General features: G+C 39.4%; 1 protein-coding gene across 2 annotated transcripts in view; it reads right to left on the bottom strand.

Annotated features, from left to right (window-relative positions):
• Window positions 1-18,889, bottom strand: part of LRP12 (LDL receptor related protein 12) — an 88,618-nt gene extending 69,729 nt beyond the window's left edge. For both annotated transcript variants that reach the window (XM_043483160.1, XM_043483161.1), the window contains exon 1: window positions 18,678-18,889. In XM_043483160.1, coding sequence (XP_043339095.1) covers window positions 18,678-18,756 — 79 coding nt within the window. In that variant the 5' untranslated portion in view covers window positions 18,757-18,889. The remainder of the gene's footprint in view (window positions 1-18,677) is intronic.
• Between the last annotated feature and the right edge of the window lie 392 nt (window positions 18,890-19,281).

Below are 19,281 nucleotides of genomic sequence, written 5' to 3'. Positions count from 1 at the left end.
TAGAGATCTTTGGAAAAGGCGTATCTAACGTGCATCTTCAGCTTATAAATCTGTAACTGGTTCAGCTCCTTTTACGTATTAAGCAGCCTCTGAGGCCCACTATCGTCTGGCTCTTCTGTATCTCTTCACCCTTAACTTTTAATACTCTTGGTCTGCTTTTACTTCATACATATAAATTTTGGTTTCAACACAGCTTAAATATACAGAGTTTCGGAAACTGATGTTTTTGAATATGATGCAGTCTCTGCCTGCAACAGTCCAGCACACTGCCACCAGCACACATCAACAGTTTCACTAAAGATTCATATCAGATATGCCTTTTCCAAAGGCATTATGGACTATTCCAGAAACAGAATTCCATCCATCTCAGGGTGAGTTAGGAGTCCTTCTTGATGTTTTCACAGGACACCATCTTGATATTGAGCTATGTGCACATCTTTCACCCAAAATTTTGAGTGTCCTGAGGCGAAGAAAGTTTATCCCTCCTTTCTTCTTTTTCTTTCTTTTTCACTTTCTTTCTCCCTGCCTTCTTATTTCCCAAAACCTATCTCTTAGTTTCTGACAGAGTGAAATTTCAGTAGCTGTTCATTTAAAGAATCAAAATTTCAGATTTTGAAATTAAGCATGGAACACCCCTTATACAAATAGCCATTTGGTTTTCATGTTGTAGTTTGCTCAGAGACTAAGAGGAAAGAAGGAAAAGGATGAAGAAATATAGCGGAAGACAGGCATTTTTTTTCATTAGTGAATGAAGTTAGAAAGAGATAAAGGGAAAGAGAGATTTTGGATGTAATTGTCCACTTGGATGACAGGCTTTAGAAAGCTGTTTCTTACAACTGTACTTCAAAATGGAAAATATTAGCAAATGACTACTCAAAGCTCTTGAGCAGCTTCTGTTTTTAGATTGTAAGGGACTCAATTAGCATTAGCAACTTGCAGGTCGGCAAGAGAGGACATCAAGTCAGAAGCATGATGCTTTTACCATTTTTGATCTTCAATGACTCCTGAGTTCTTAACAGCTTAGAGACCATCAATCTAATAGATATACTTAAAGAATTCTCTTTTTTCCTCTGAGCAAGTGGCTAGCTTCTCACCCACATCTACCAGAGCTCGTCTCATAACTTACCTATTCTTTCACAGAATCTTAAAATAGTAACTTGCAGTTTATCCTGTCAACTAGGCATTTTCCCATAGAAGTATCATATATGAATTAGAAGATTATTCTTTTCACATATCTTTAAACAATTATGCAATGTAAATATATCTATTCTTGTTCCTCTGTTACTGATGTCTATAGATATAATGGAATAGGAAAAAATCAAGTTGCACTTATATTGACAAGGATTCCAAGAGATGAGGGAATTTAGAAAAAGATAGGTCAGTAATTGTTAAAAGCAACCTAGAAGACCATATGGTAAAATCTATTATAGAAAGTATATTATGGCATGATGATATGGTAGGAAGTATATGAGTCTTGATATCAAAGAATCTTGAGTTTGAGTCTGCTTTTGGTACTTCCTTTCTTCTTTTTGGGAAGTATGTTAAAATATATTCCATATATCATTTCACCTCTATATATGTCAATATGCATATCTAAAAATATAAACATTATCTTACCAACTATCATGCTCTTATTCTAACAAAATTAATAATAATTCCTGGTATCACTGAACACAGCCAGGTCATAATCAGGTTTCCCTGTCTGTCTCATAAATGCCTTCTTACTCTTGGCTTATTTCAAGCAGGATCCAAACATCTCCACATTTCATTTGTGAGTGTGTTTCAGTCTCTTAACCCACAGTGATACTCCCTTACTTTCCATGCCACTGACTTGTTACAAAAACTGGATCAGTTGTCCTGCTACAGGCTCATATTCTGTGGTGTCACTTCCTTTTGGTGTCACTTAACTTTGTTCATCTACCTCAAGGGCCAGAAAACTTTTTCTGTAAAAGGCGCGATAACAAATATTTTTAGGCTCTGTGGCCATAAGGTCTCTGTCACAACTACTCAACTCTGTCACTACAGCATGAAAGGAGCCAAAGACAAGACTTAAATGCATGCGAGTGGCTGTATTTCAATAAAACATTATGAAAAAAACAAAAAAAACATGCAGTGGGCTGGATTTGACTCAAAGGCCATAATTTGCTAACCCCTGCTGCAGAAGCCTGATTTCATGCAGGTTCAACATTTTTGGCTGGAATTCTCCTTCAGAGAGAGTGCTGTTTGCTTTATACGTACCCCTGCAGCACACTGTCTGCCTGCAGACTTCTCATCAGTCTGAGATTAATCAACAGGTCCAGGTAGGGCAGCCTGATGCTTCCACTCTAACATTCCCACGTTTGTTTCATTTACTAATGATCACAGCCTGAATAAATTATTTCATTAGGGTGGAAAAATGATTTTCTAATCCTGCCATTCTTTATACCTTCATTAGCTAAATTTTTGTAAAGAACTTTTCCTCAACGAATGTTATTCGCTTACCCTGAAACACAGTTCATACAGAAAAAAAGGGAGAACAAATGCTTAATTCTTTCCTTATAAATTTTCAGAATATGGAGTTAATGCCCTATTTGTTACCACTGGTATCTGGTAACTTGTACTGGTGTGTGTCTTATTACGAGTCTGTTGTTATGAATCAAGGAGTTTTCTATACTCAATCAGCTGTCTTTATCACTCCTTTTGATACTTAAGTTCTCTCATCTTCGGTCAATGGGAGTCTCTTTACATTGGTCCCTGTGTCCTTTTGGCATGAACCACTAACTAGTCTTTGGGAGTTTCCTTGCTTTTTTGATACACAGAATGTCCCAGGCTCATCTCTTGGCATTTTCTGCCCCAGAATGAAACCAGCCATTCTTCCATAACCCCCAGATCCTTTCAGTGAGGAATGGTATTTACCATGATAGAGTTCTAGTTGTGGTCAATGCTACTGTGCTGTTAATTACAACGTTTCAGTGATAAAAAAAAATATATATATATATATATATATATATTACCTTGAATTCATGGGCAGAAGCTTAAAGTAGTATACTTTTTCTGGGAAGCAAACCCTACCTCTAATTGTGTGACTTTAAGAAATTATTTAATTCCTCTATGGCTGAGTTTTCTATAAAATGGAGTTAAAACAGGGTCCATCTCATAGTATTAGTATAAAGATTAAATAATTTTACACCTTTGGCATTAAAAGCCATGGTTCAGTCAGCCAGTCAGTTCAGTCACTCAGTTGTGTTCAACTCTTGGCGACCCCATGGACTGCAGCACGCCAGGCCTCCCTGTCCATCACCAACTCCCGGAGTTTACTCCAACTCATGTCCGTTGAGTTGGTGATGCCATCCAACCATCTCATCCACTGTCATTCCCTTCTCCTCCTGCCTTCAATTTTTCCCAGCATCAGGGTCTTTTCATAAGAGTCAGCTCTTAGCATCAGGTAGCCAAAGAACTGAAGCTTCAGCTTCAACATCAGTCCTTCCAATGAATATTCAGGACTGATTTCCTTTAGGATGGACTGGTTGGATCTCCTTGCAGTCCAAGGGACTCTCAAGAGTCTTCTCCAACACCACAGTTCAAAAGCATCAATTCTTCAGTGCTCAGCCACGGTTAGCATATGGTAGAAACTCAGTAACAATCAGGTACTATTTTTAGTGAAAACTTTGAAAATACTACAACCTTTGACCCAATAATTCTACTTTTATGGCTTAACCATAAAGAAAATAATTTAAAAATTAAGATAAATTTAAAGCATGTCAATTACAGTATTTACAAATGTGAACAAAACTGTAAACAATCTAACATTCAACATTAGGGAAATAGTTTATGAAGAAATAGTGATATGGAAAAGCCCATGATATATGTCAAGTAATACTAATAAACCCGTCAGCCAAAGATACCATTCTGCTAGTCAAGTATGAATGCTCATTTCCTTGCACCATAACCACATTTTGATTTTTATGTCTTGAACATTTGAACACTCATGTACTGAACATTTTGAACACTTAGCAGAACACTCTTTTACATATTTACTAAATTAGCAGGTGGTATTTATTTGTACTTCTCTGTGAAGTTAATTTTTGTTTCTAATTTTAATAGCCATCCAATTATTTTTCTATAAATTATCTCTTGTCCATCTACTGAGGAAGAAATAAAATTAATATTGTATATAGAAATCATTTGCATAAGTTATTTAATATGCTCACAACAAACCTTGAGGGTATATGGCATAAAATCCAATAATCCAACATCTTGCCATTTAGAAATCTCAATTAATAGCAAACCTAAATTAATTCAGAAAACACTAATGATCTGGCATCTGTGGCTTATCTATAAGCATCACAAACAGATGAGTTCTAGTAATAAATTTAAAAAAGCAAATATATTGGGAATTAATCAGTTTGTATATAAACTGCATTGAATTTAGGGAAGTCTCAGAGTAAAACTACAAAGCAGCAGCATGGTGTAAAGTTTTAAGAGCACCAATTCTTGAGCCATACTACCTGGGTTCAAATCCAAGCTCTTCTACTTATTATGTGATCTTGCTGAAATACTTCTCTGTGTCTCTGGTTCCTTATATGTGAAATGCAAATAATAATAGTATCTAAGCTGACAGTGTTGTTATGAGAAGCGAGTGAGTGTATGTGCATACACTCACTTCTCGTAACAATACATGTATATGCACATACACTCACTCACTTCTCATAACATACATATATATATGTATGCACATACACAAAAACACAGTGATTAGAATATTGCCTGGTATGCAGTAACTGTTATATGTTTGCTATTGTTACAAACATACAGCAAGTTTAAAAATCTTTCCCTCCTTGTCTCCTACTAGTTCATAGAGCAGAGCTTGCTATTCAAATATTGTCATTGTTTTGTGCCTTTTTCAAAATACTCCTACTTTAATTAGCTATGTACAATTTAATCAAGGTACAATTCTTTTTAAAGTACTTCTGATGACATGCCAGACACAATATCTAAAAGAAAAAAGAAAAAGAAAACTCTACAGTAATCTTCAGAAAGAAGAACAAAGCTGGAGGCATCACATTCCCTGATTTCAAACTATATGACAAAGCTATAGTAATTAAAACAGACACATAGATCAATGGAATGAAATAGAGCCCAGAAATAAACCCATGCATGTACAATGAATTAATTTACAACAAAACAGCTAAGAATATACAATGGGAAAAGGACAGTCTCTTCAATAAAGGTATTGGGAAAACTGAGCAGCCACATGCAAAAAAATGAAAACGAACCTCTATCCTTACACTATATGCAAAAATTAATTCAAAATGAATTAAGGATTTGAGCATAAGACCTGAAGCCATAAAACTCCTAGAAGAAAACATAGGCACTAAGCTCCTTGACACATCTTGCTGACAATTTTTTTAATCTGGTACCAAAAGGAAAAGTTACAAAAGCAAAAATAAAGAAGTAGGACTATATCAAATTAAAAGCTTCTGCACAGCAAAGGAAACCATCAATAAAATGAGAAAGGAGCCTACTGAATGGGAGAAAATATTTGCAAATGACATATTTGATAAGGGGCCAATATCCAGAATGTATAAAAAGCTCAAACAACTCAACAGCAACAACTCCAAACACTCAGATTACAAAATGGGCAGAGAATTTGAGTAGATATTTTATACAGATGGACAACAGATACATGACAAGATACTTAACCTCATTAATCATCAAATAAAAAACCACACTGAGATATATCTCATACTCATCAGCATTATTATTATCAAAAAGATTAGAAATAACACATGATGGTGAGAAAGTGGAGAAAGAAATCTCTAGTGTGCTGTTGGTAGAAATGTAATTTAGTGCAGCCACTATGGAAAACAGTGGAGGTTTTCAAAAGGAGGTTCCTCAGAAAGATAAAATTAGAACTACCATATGATCTATTCAATTCCATTTCTGGGCATTTATCTGAAAAAAGTGAAAACACTAACTCTAAAATATATATGAACTACTATGTTCACTGCAGCATTTACAATATTCACATTATGGAAACATCTAAATATCTATCAATAAATAAATGGATAAAGAAATTGTGATATTTATGATAGAATATTATTCAGCAACAAAAAATGAAATCTTGCCTTTAATGAAACATGGGTGGCATTCTGTTACGTGAAAGAGGTCAAAGACAAATACCATATGATATCTCTCATAAGTGGAATCTAGATACATATGTGTGGTGTGCATATGTGTATTTCCAAGCTCAAAGATATCAAGAATAAAACCATCAATATAGATCACATCACAACACTACAGAGGTCTCTAATCTCCTGAAACAGTGCTTCTCAAACTTGAATATGAAAGAAATCACTTGGGGCTCTTGTTAAAATGGAGAGTCTAATTCAGTATCTAGGGCAGGGCCTGAGATTCTGCATTTATAACAAGCTTGTCAGATGGTATCAATGCAGCTGGTTCAACAACAACGCTATTGGGAGTCATGACCAAGCTTTAAGGAGTTCTGGAATCACATAATATCACATATGACATTTTCTATGAATGTGCATATGTGGATTAGTGTCTAAGCAAAGGACCTACGTACAGTTCTTACCATCTTATCAAGAGCAGGGGTGCAAGTCGGAGAAGGGGAAAGGTAGACAGTAAAAAGTCTCTACCTTTTGTGGGAGAGGTGAAAAGGCAAAAATCAGTTTCACAGCTAACTGAAAAAAAATTGTCATATTATAAACAGGAAAGATGATTCGTAAAGGCAACTATTTTACATATGTATGACAATTATAACTTTTAAGATTAGGCTGAGGAATTAGACAATTCTATATTATAAACAACTATACTGTAGAAAGTTACAACTGAGAAGACTAAATTGAAGAATCTTTAAATTCTAGAATAAAAAAACAAAGATAAAAAACTAAGGGACAAAAAAGAAAGCCAGGACACATGTAGAAAATATTTTTGAGAGGACATTACTTATAACTTTAAAGCAAATATGGAAATAGAGTTGAAATTATAATATGCTAGGAAAATATGACCTAGTATTTTTAACAAAATTGACTCAAAGAGGTAAAAATTGAAAAGATATATTCTCCAGAAGTACCATGCCCTTATAGTTGCAGAGTATAGTTCTAAAAAGAACTTATTAAAAAAAAACATAACTCATATTATTTTAAATTCTGTTGTAGCTACTAGCCCCCTACTTAGGTCAGGGAAACAAAAGAATAATTTTTTAAAAAATAAACAAATAAAAAGTGGGAATAAATTATGTATCTTAATTTGAATTCTCTGTAACACACCCACATACTTCAATCAAATCAAGCACTCAGTTCCTTGTTGTAATGCAAGTGGGAAAAGTAATGTGGAGCTGAATCCTCTTCAGACTGAATTTATGCAATTTTACCTACACTCACATTTTTCATATGGCCTCTAAATACAACCATTTCATCTGGTGCTCAAAAAACTTCTGTACCAGTGCCAGAGAGAAAACTGGATGTTTTGCACTTAAGGAAAGTATGCTATTCAGCACTGAATATTGTAAAACATGTATAATATACATGTAGTACTGGTGGGCTGCCGTCTATGGGGTCGCACAGAGTTGGACACGACTGAAGCGACTTAGCAGCAGCATACATGTATACTATACATGAAGATGATTTCAGGGAGTTTTAAAAGACCTCCACTTTAGCCTTATTCACTGACATTAGAACCTAAAGTCTGAGTAGTGATTCTATTAGAGCAGCACAAACAGTCGGTTCTCATTTCATTTTCCACCCTTGGTACCAGTGTGGATACTCTTACTACAAGTAATCATGTGAGGGACACCACAAGGTCATGGCTTACACAGTTCTGGGGCCACATTTTGGTTAATTCTATGGCTGTTACCTTTTGAGCAAGTAAGTCTGGTCTTAAAGTATAATCATCCCCAACAGACTAGAAGTGCCCCTCTGACAGAACACAGTGGTCCTATCCCTGGATTTGAGCTCAGTCTTCATTCAGCATCTCCATTTTACTCCACAGACCCCACCTTCGGGTGGAATTCTTCTTCTTATGGAACCAGTCCGCCTCCACCAAAGAATCTTACTTGCTTCTTTGGTCATAAGGCTCATTCATAAGAAGAGGCTGACCTCTCACAGGTTCATCTCTATTATCTTGCTTAGTGAAACAAAAGTCTATCTGCACGAGGAATGAAAACATTTCTCCTGTCAGCAGAACACAGTTGTTCATTTTTTCTTTCTTATTATAACTGTAGCTATACAGGTCCTAAACTCTTACTCTTCCTCCCTAATAGAAACTGAAACACTGCACTGTTCCTGACAGCTGAAATCAATTCTAAAAGGTGTAACCTGTTACAAGTGGATCTAAAAGAATAGATTAACAGATGTGAAAAAATGAAAAAATGGCTAGAGGAGAGAGAAAGTCAGCTTACAGGAGAAACAAAAGGGGTGGAACGAGTTAGAAAGTTGGCAGTAACTATAAACTGACTTCATAGATACAAACACAAAGCCTTAAAAAATTATTAACTGTATTCCAGCAGATTAAGAGATAATATATCATTACCAACTTGTCCTGGTCTATCTCATAAATGCAAAAGGAGTTCAACATTGAACTACTTGAACCTCAGTAGTCCACATGAATGTAATTTACTCCATTAAACAAATTCATTTATTCAACAAGTACTGTCCTGTATTACGTTAGGTATAACTTCTGGCCCTCATAAATAACTTATGATCATTTCAGAAGTAACAACTCTTAAGTGTCAAAATTAAATGTCTATTTCCAGAAACTTATTTTATATAGGAACTCATGTAGTAGCTTCAATTTGATTAAGAGTTTATCAGAAACCTATAGCAAACATCACACTTAACATTTTGGAGGAAAAAAAGGTGGGGGATGGGAACCATTAACACTAAAGACTGAACAGATCTCAACCACAGAGTAAGGACCTTATTTGGATCCTGATTCAAATGGTTTCTGAAACTTCATGTTTACATGACAACTAGAGTGATATATCGGAGAAGGCAATGGCACCCTACTCCAGTACTCTTGCCTGGAAAATCCCACGGATGGAGGAGCCTGGTAGGCTGCAGTCCATGGGGTCGCTAAGAGTCAGACACGACTGAGCACTTCACTTTCACTTTTCACTTTCATGCATTGGAGAAGGAAATGGCAACCCACTCCGGTGTTCTTGCTTGGAGAATCCCAGGGACGGGGGAGCCTGGTGGGCTGCCGTCTATGGGGTCGCACAGAGTCGGACATGACTGAAGCGACTTAGCAGCAGCAGAGCGATATAGACACATGGCTAGATGTGTGTGTGCATGCTCAGTTGCTTCAGTCATGTCTGACTCTTTGTGACGCTATGGACTATATCCTGCCAGGCTCCTCTGTCCATGAGGATTCTCCAAGCAAGAATACTGGAGTGGGTTGCTATCACCTCCTCCAGGGGATCTTCCCAACCCAGGGATCGAACCAAGTCTCTTATGTCTCCTGAATTGGCAGGCAGGTTCTTTACCACTAGCACCACCTGGGAAGCCCATGTGGCTAGATATGCACTGACAGGAATTGTGAACTTTTTAGTAAGTGGTATTGGGCTTAAGGTTTTCCCCTGTTTTTTGGTTTTGGAAGCCTCCACATCTTAGAGATACATACTGAAATATTATTAAGACTAGATATTTGGGATCTGCTTCAAAATCATTTGGGTTTAGGGAGTAGGTAGAGGAGGGCATAAAACAAGACTGGCCATATAATGATTATTTGTTGAAGCTGGATGTTGGGCATATCAGGTTAATTATACTAGCGCTCTATTTTTGAATACATATGAAATTTTTCAGAGTTTCAAAATTGTTTTTAGTTATCAAACACAATGGGGGGAAAATCAAACAAAAAAGAACAAGAACTAAACGTAAACACTAAAGAGAATCTACCTTACCAGAAAATCTTCTATGGATATTATTATATAGCATTACTCTATTTTTTAAAATATTACTTAATAACTTTTATTTGAAATATACATACAAAAATGTACTAATTGCAAGTTTATAGCTCCATTGAGTTATGACCTAAAAAAACCTGCATCTGTGTAAACCACCACTTAGGTCAAGAAATAAATTTAGGCAGCACCCCAGAAGCTTCCTTGGTACCCATCTCAATCACTACCCACCTCTGCCCCACTCTAAGAGGCAACTACTCTCCTACATTAGTCTAACTTCTAACACTGCAATCATACAGGAGCCATAATCGTGTGTTTAACTTCTTCTAATCAACATGTGAAATTAACCCACCCTACCCACAGGAGTGGTTTGGTTCTTTTCCTTCTTTTTAAAACTTTGTTCTTTTCTATTTGTTCTTGTAATGAGAGCAAGCTGTTCTCAAAGTGCAGTCAGTGGACTCTTGGAAATTTTCAAGACCCTTTCAGAGTTTAACAGCATACAGAGAGTTCACTAATTTGATTTCAGATTCCACATTGCAACTAAACTTTAAAAAGCTACCACTTCTCAAGTCTTGGTGCAGCATCAAAGAATATTCACGTTTATCTGAAAAAGCCACTAAAATTTTTCTCACACAGTTATCTATGTGAAGCCAGCTATTCTTCCTATACCTCAAGCAAAACATGTCACAACAGACCTATTGCAGAGGCAGACATGAGAAATCAGCTGTCTTCTATTAAGCCAGACATTACAGCGATTTGCAAAAATGTATAGCAACGCCATTCTTCTCATTTAACTTTTTTGAGGGAAATTTTAGTTGTCATTTTACATATTTTTAAATCGTATGCCACTGAAGGTCACACGTACTGGAGTTTCTTTTTCAATTTTATCATATTACTTAAAAACATCTATTTCTGTCATATAAAAAACATTCTTTGAGTCCCTCAGTAATTGCAGAACCCTCAGGTGGGAGTGGGAGCCAAGAGCAGCAGCAGCAGGGACATCACCCCTGCCCACCCCATGTAAAAAAACTAATTCTGGAGCCCCAAGTCCAAAAAGTCTAAACTGCTGGTGTACAGTTTTCCCTTATGTGAAAATACTGCATACCATAATCCATTCTATTGCTGATGGGCATATGGGCTGTTTCTAGTCTGGAATTAAAACAAGTAAGGATGCTATGAATATCCTCGTACATGGCTTCTGATGCACGTGATGTCCTTGAATCTACTGAGTTTATATCAGGAGCAGAACTGCTGGATCACAGGGCTTGTTTATAATAGATAACTGTTTTCAAAGTGGCTATTAAGCATTTGAATGTGGTTAATCTAATTGAGATAAACTATAAGAATAAAATTTACACTAGACTGTAAAGGACTTAATATGAAAAACATAACACAGAATATCTCATTAATAATTTGGTATTGATTACACATCAAAATATTTTAGATCTATTAAATACATTATTAACATTAATCTCACTTTTTTTTTAATGTTGATACTAGAAAGTTTAAAACCATGTATATGATTTACACTTGAAGCTCACATGATACATCTGTTATGCAGCGCTGCTCCAGGGAGAAATATAGAGAAGTAAAACAGGAAAATACCAAATTTGCATATATTAAGAACAATCTGAGAAGCTTAGGTAACGTGTACCTACTTTGGAGCAACCAGGAGAGACCTCCCAAAGGAGATAACATCAAAAAGCAAGCCAAAGGATGGCAGTAGTCCTCATAGAAAAGAAAGTGGTGGAGGAAGGTGGATAAAACCAGGCAAAGAGCAGTGTGTGCAAAGGCCAGGAGACAGAGAACCATGTTCAGTGCGCGCTCAGTATAAACAGCAGGAACACGGGGGTGGGGAGGGGCGTGGTGGAGGGAGTGACAGGAGACAAGAAAGGGAGAACCCACCAGCTCCTCAAGGGCCTAGTGATGCTTCTATTTTAAGAAAAGGGAACCACTAGTAGGTTTTAAGCAAGAAAGTTACGTAATCATATCCTCACTTTAGAAGAGTCCCTCTGTGGCTGCTCTGTGTGATATGAGTGAATCAGAATAAGACTCAAGACTAGCTGGGACTGTTACAACAATGGAGATTAAAAGATAACGGGCCTCTATGTGAAGAGAACAGCAGAAAAGAGATGTGAACCTTAGGCAAAATCACTGTTCTCAAAGCTTCAGTTTCTTCTAATAATACCCACCTCAGAGTTATTTTGAGGATTTAAACGAGGCATCTTTTTGCAAAGGACTTCTGTATTCTAACTCTCTGTAAAAGGTTTTAGTGTCATTGGAACAGGCAATAATAAACCCAAGAATCTGAATTCTATTTCAGAATATGCCAGACAAAAAGATTCATGTCTTCTCCAACTTACTAAAACCTAAAAGATAGCTTAACAATCAATGAAATTAAGTCAGATAATTACATTTGAACAGTACACTCCAACTATGACACATCCCACTGTGCTCCATTTAACATGAAAAGATTAGCACCATGTCCCAGCTCTAAAAACTGAAATGGAAGTGTATTCAAGGTAAGTGTCAAGTTACTTTCACGCAGTGGTGAAAACATGAATGCAAAACAATTTCATGTCTTCATCAAACTAATACTAGCAGGGAAATGAGTTATCAAATATTCAAGAAGAAGAAAACTATTTGGTCTCAATTATCAAATATTCAAGAACTAAAAAACTATTCAGTAGGTTTCATTTATTTTGAAGTTGTGGAACCTTCTAAAGTTATATCTTTTGTAAATAAACTATTCAGTCTGGGGAGGAAAGGTAAAAGGTAATTTTATTTTTCCAAAACTCTGAAGTTATCTGATCCACCAATGTATTCTTGACTCTCCTAAGATAAACAACAGTCTTTAATAGATCACTTAATAGAAAGCGTTTAACTTGGGCAAAAGACCTTGAAATCTAACATTTGTTCTACCCTTTATTTTCTGCCTGAAACACTTTTAAAACAGTGTAGGAAGTTTTGTTCTGTACTTACTTCATCAACAAAAATGACACTTCTTAGAACTGAGTTCTCTACAGAAAACTTAAGCCTCTCCCCTTTTAACTTTAATCTAAGCCCACTCCCAGGGTCTGTGTTGTATAACTATTCACCACAATATACCTTCCTGCACTGGATGTTTTTAGCCTTCTCTTTTCTGTATTAAAAAACAGAAACTTAACTTCCTAGGGTGTACACTGATTTACCGAATTATGGAAACAGAAATGACCCTCAACCTCTCAGCCCTTTTCTTCACTCTCACTGGATGATCTCATGTTCTGTTAATTCTCCATCATCCTACCTCCAAACCTAAGGACCCCTTCCCTCTTTCAGCAATAGAGGAAGTACCCCTTTCTTCCCTATCAAAAGGCAATCCGTACTCTTCCTTCTATCCACCGCTACCACCTCAGTCCAAGCTCCTGTGTCTCTCAGCCAAAACCTATCATCCCACCTCTGCCCTTGCCTACTTCTCAACAATTCACACAGTGGCAAAAGCGACTGTTTCAAAACATAAATCACATTATATCATTTAAACTGTGTCAATAAGTTACACTTAAAATAAGCCCAAACTCTCTAGGTTGGTTTCCAACACCCTGAGCTCCTGCCTGAGAGTCTAGACTCACCTCATCACTCTTATGACCACTGTGTTCCAACTACTGATTTTATTTCTTTACCTGCAACACACCAGCTCTTCCACATCAGCTCTTTTCCAGGTCTGGATCTTTCATGGGTTGTTTTCACGTGCAAAGCTCTCCTATCCCAATCATAACATGGTTAGCTTCAGGTCTCCTATTCTCCTCTACAATGAAGCCTTCCTCTAACTACTCTGTGTCTGTTATTCACTGTCTCTGACCCTTGTTTGTTTTTGTTAGAGCACACAAGTTATTCACTAGACTATAAGCTCCAGAAGGGCAGAAACTATGTTCACCAGGTTGTTGTGTCTTACTGCAAGCAAGTCCTCCACGAATATTTGCTAAATGAATGAGTGAGTGAAGAGAGAGACAGGATTAAGCTTCAGTCTTGGTTCTATTGTTTCGTAGTGGTATGAGCTTAGACAAGGCACAACTTCTCTGAGATTCTATTAAAAAAAAAAAAAAAAGAAAGAAAGAATACCTTGTAGGATTACTAAATGAGACCTAATGAAGATTAACGGGCATTGAATGAAGACCAAGCACAGTATCTGAACTTAATTTAATAAATGTTAGTTTCCTTCCCTTCCTCCTATAGTTTAGAGAATAAGAATTCCCTAAGCTAATTCTGTATTGAAACTAAAGAGACAGACAGACAGACCTATCTATCTACATATACATCTGCTGTTGCACCTACTTAAAAAGACTAATGACATGCATTTGAACAGACAGACTGGTAGCTTGTATTTGTAGGATCTAGTTTTGCACTTTAGAAAATGAGGAATAAGTAGGATACATCTTACTCAGCCCTCTCACAAAGAACAAGGTGGGGTGAGGAGAAAATGAAGAGAAATTAAGAAACTGGAAGGAAAGGTAATCTGAGAAATTAGAAATCATTAATTCAACCTCAACTCCTAAGCTTAGAACAACCTTCAGTTACCTATAAAGACTTGCAGCTGGAACAAGATTAGAACTCATTCTAAAATAAAACATTTTCTATTTAAACCTACATAAATCTCATCTATATTAAATGTATCTTTAACTTTCATTTCCTTTTTACCTTTCATTTCTTTTAACTGTAATTTCATCGATATGACAAAAGAAAAAACAACAAGAAACCCCAAATACAAAAACGCTTCAGATCAGAGAAAGAAAAACAGTATTAAGCAATTAATTTAGTTTTCTTCAACATTTTATGTAATCAAGCTTGACTTTCTTAGAAGTAACTGGAATCCAGTTTAGATTTTTTCTTATGTTCTAGTTATTTCTACAATCTTTCTAAAATTGGAACTTCTCTTCTATACTTAAACTGGAAATTTATAAAATGCAGCACAAAGTTTCATAAAATTCACTGGGAAAGACTCACTCATTAGATATAAACTGCAAGATATATCATGTTCCCACAACATCTAGAACAGCAGTGTGTACAGAAAGAACTTTTGACTTATAATGAGCTGAAAACCAGTTTAAAGATAACATTTTGTCACAAGTCAGTCAGTGTACATCAGGCAGAGTTCTCACTGCTCTCAAACGTTCTAGGAGCAAGTAACTGAAGACTTAACCACCTACAACTCTTCAAGGCTACTGTAAAATGATACACAAAGACAACAAACACTTTCAGTTACATTTTAAGGCTTCACCTAGGGCAGAATTTTACAAACTAAGAATTGTACTCTATAAGTGGGTCCAAGCCAGTAAATGAAGAAAGGAAGCAGGACAGAAGGGAGATGGAATAGATTAGAAAACATCAGAGAGAATCTCAGGTGGTACCAACAAGTATTGTTTCATGAACTTTGTTTTGTTCTGGGAGTAATAAAAAAACTGCAACATTTTAGGTATTTTATGGCTTTATTTTTATTTTAGGTTTGAGTGGGGGAAAAAAGATTAGAAAACATTGATCTGGGAGACAAACAGAAGTAGAAAAGGAAAAGCAATGGAACTGCCACAGTTACCAAATTATGGTTAGCTTGTATTGACTAGGAAACAGTCAGGGAGACCTCCATACATTCTAACAGTCAGATGTCCCCACGTGAGATATGGAAAAAACACCTTCTCCCCTTACAGCCAGCCTAACACAGTAAAAAGCCGACTCACTGGAAAAGACCCTGAAGCTGGGAAAGATAGAAAGCAGAAGAGGGCGACAGAGGATGAGACAGTTGGATGGCATCACCAATTCAATGCACATGAGTTTGAGCAAATCTGGGGGATAGTAAAGGACAGGGAAGCCTGGCATGCTGCAGTCCATGGGGTTGCAAAGAGTCAGACACGACTGAGCGACTGAACAACAACGCAGTGCCCAGCAAAGCTCACAGCTGGCCTCACTAACTGTTCTTATTCCTACAAACTTCCAACGGCAGAGGTCAACCTTTACCTTCTCCTGCCAGGAACATTCAGTGCAGTTAAGATACAGCAGCTCCTGAAGATAATTATGGTCTTTGAACAACTACTCCTATAAAACATTAACTGTATTCCATATCATAATCAAGAGTTTCAAATGAGGCACAGGCATTCAGAAAAGTAACTTGGAAGGAACAGTCACACTATTCCACTAAAACAGTCACATTTTAATAGTCACAGGGTCCATGAAATTGGTCATGTGAAGAGACTAAACACCAAAATACAGATTACTTTTTTAAGGCATTTGAAATGTTTCAAAGATTCATGACACAACCTGGAGCCATTTACGACTACATTTTAATTGACAAGAAAGAGTCACTCTGTGAAGAGTTAGTATTGGAACTGACCCAAAAGCCAATCCACCTGTATTTATTTTTCACTAGGTCTAAGTTAAGCATTACTCCAAATATTCAGTTGCATTAACAGAGGTTTCTCATTATTTTTGAAGCCACTTTTTGGAAAAAACATGTTTTGATGTATAAGGGACAGCTCCATAAACTACAGGGTGTATTTGTTCCATAGGCTCAGAACAGGTACTTCTCAGGATGCATCCCCTACTCGTCACAACTATTGCACACACAAGTAAAACCTCAGTACTATTACGAATGCATACCCCCTCCCACGTTACTGTTCCAGCCTTTTTCCTCTAATACAAATCCACAGAGGACTAAAGAGACAGAAGAGGACAAAAAGTGCAGCAATAAAGAGATTTTCTCCAACTGCAATGAAGGAGTGAAGGGTTCCTTTAATCTCTGCTCACAGTTTAATGTTCCGCCTGGCTCACTACCTCCTTTTTCTTTATACTTTGAAACTTGCTGTGTAGCTTGAGATATCAATCCTTCGCATAATCACTCTCTAGTTTTATAATCTGACACCACATTGTTGGAAAAAGGAGCTTCAGTCTCTGCCTACTAACAATTTCTCACTAAACACAAATTCCCCAAACATAAATATCTGATAAGCACCTACTAGAAAGTCATTCTTGTGCACCGAGACAAAATTATGGGGTTCACAGCCTCTTATCCCTAGGGGCCAAAAGACTTTTAATTCAAACACTAATGGCACAGCTTTTAACTGAAAGCAGAGCTAAAAGAACCTGTTTGTTTATCCATTCTGATCAGACAACACTGACTCAATTCTGATTACAGTAGAGGGCAAAGCTGGACACTCCTAACCACACTAAAGATGCCTCTCTCTTTCTTCTCTCTCCTGGACCATTACACCAAACCTAGTGCAGAACTACACCCACTTTCAGGCTAGAAGAAACACATAATAGCTTACTGATCTCTGGTGTAGACCCAAACCCACAAGTCACCAGGCGAGTAGGGATCACAGCCACTTGATGCAACTAACAATCAAAAGTCTTGCACTGGGTTTTCTGGTCACAAATAAGCACACCGTTGGCAATGACCATATCAAATGTGGACCAACTCCCCCCAGACAAAAATAATAATATATTAATCAGCTCAGGGAGCAGCGATGCATTGTGAACCATACAGAAAAACTACAATTTCTTGGTTGTCAGTAAAGGTCCATTTCAGTTCACTAAATTCTTCATTTCCTGTAATTTCTCAGGTTTTTAAAAGTTACGGTCACATTTAACCCCATAGATAAGTGCTTTCAAAAGAGATAATGCTCCCTTGTAAACCACGTGTTTGTGGCAATTTTTAGAAGTAAAACTGACCTAAGAATGGCAACTTCCAATTATTTCCCTCTGAAGAAATCAAACCACAACTCCCAAAAGTAAAGGTTAACGGTGTTCTCTGAAACAACGATTCAGTGTTTTTTAACTGAAGGAACTAAGAACATTCAAGTCAGAAGTGGAACTCAAAGTCTCTCAAGCAATGAATGTTCTTCCCAGTGAATTCCATGTAGCTCTTGTTCTGACCCCTGTGTGATACGTAAAGCTTGGTCCTCGCTCATAGCCTCAGCCTTCTCTTAACCTCAAAGGCATACTTATATACGTAATAACAACGCACCACTGGAATAAAACAAGAGTGACAACATTAGCGGACAATGATGGATGAGAGGACAAACGAACCGGGAGTCAGCTCAGACATGTACGCCCCAAGAGGGAGGACTGAGGTAGGGCTGGAAACTATTTTCTGGCCTTCTCCCGCGCGTTGCTCCAGAGTAAGGGGCAGGATCTGGCATGCCCGGGGATCAGCAGAGCCTCGGCCCCCGAGGTGCAGGGATGGGATAGCGGGCTGCTTCACCAGCGAGTTGGGGAAGGCGAGGAGTCGGTGCGGTGGGAAATCCACTGCGGACAGAACTTCCTGGCCCCGGGAGGGTCGAGGGGGGCTGGACCGTCCCGGCCGGCGGCGGGGGGCGACCTCCCATTCTCTCCCCCACACCGTACATCTTTGTCATGTGTGGAGTGTGCAAGGGGCTACGAGTTCCACAGGAGCCGGCCGCCGGGGCCCTCCAGCCCGGATCGGGAAGTCCGCCCGCCACCCTCGAGCTTCTCGGGGGTTTGGGGAGGCTTCCCCCCGGGGCCCGGGACGCCCAAGCCGCTCTCCAACACCCCCGAGGGTCTGGAGGCGGACGAGCGGACTCACAGCATCTCCGTGTGGGGGGGAACACCTCTCCCGCTGCATCCACCCCTCGCCGGATCTTTTGTCCCGCCGGCAGCCGGGGTCTCTAGCCGGTTCCTCGGGGAGCCCCTGTCCAGGAGGCCTCGGGGCTCCGGGTCGCCCCAGCTTTTTTTTTCTGTCAGCGGCGGGGCCGGGGGTGGGGGGGGTGGGTGCGGAAACGCGGAGACTTACCGTACACCCCGGCGAGGAAAAGCAAGACCAGCGCAGACCTCCACCGCGGAGACTCTTTTGTGCTCCAGCGACGGGCCATAACCACGGCAGATGGAGGGAGCGAGGAGGAGAAGGAGGAGGAGGAGCCGGGGCCAGACGCCACCGCCGCCGCCGAGCCCCCGGCGGCTCCCTGCGCTCTCCGCGGCGGCGGGAGGGGGAGGGGCCGGGCCGCCGCCGCCGCCCGCGCGCGCGCGCTCCCTCTCGGTGCCTCCCTCTGGCCCCCTCCTCAGCAGCTCGCCGGCTCCCCCCGCCCCACCCTCCCGCGGTCGGCGCGAGAGCCCTCCGCCTCCGCGGGACGGCCCTCCCGGGGGCAGGGGTAGCCGGCGCCGGGGCGAGGCGAGGCGAGGTGAGCGGGCGGCAGACGCGCGACTCCGGCCTCGCCTCACGCCGCACAGGCTAGCCCGCGCCCGCCGCCACCCGCCAGACAGCGCGAGCCGGCACCCGCGCCCATCCGTGCGATCGGCGATCCCCTGGCCCGCCTGCCTTGGTCCCCGCCCCCTCTCCCCCCGCCGGACTTTCTCCGTCTCCGGGGCCGCGTTCCCCGCGACGGGAGCCGGAGGAGCAA

The sequence above is a fragment of the Cervus canadensis genome, chromosome 12 (genome assembly GCF_019320065.1).
Source record: "Cervus canadensis isolate Bull #8, Minnesota chromosome 12, ASM1932006v1, whole genome shotgun sequence".
Taxonomy (NCBI): domain Eukaryota; kingdom Metazoa; phylum Chordata; class Mammalia; order Artiodactyla; family Cervidae; genus Cervus; species Cervus canadensis.
The sequence above is the reverse complement of the archived record's forward strand: the minus strand, read 5'-3'. Positions and strand labels throughout refer to the sequence as shown.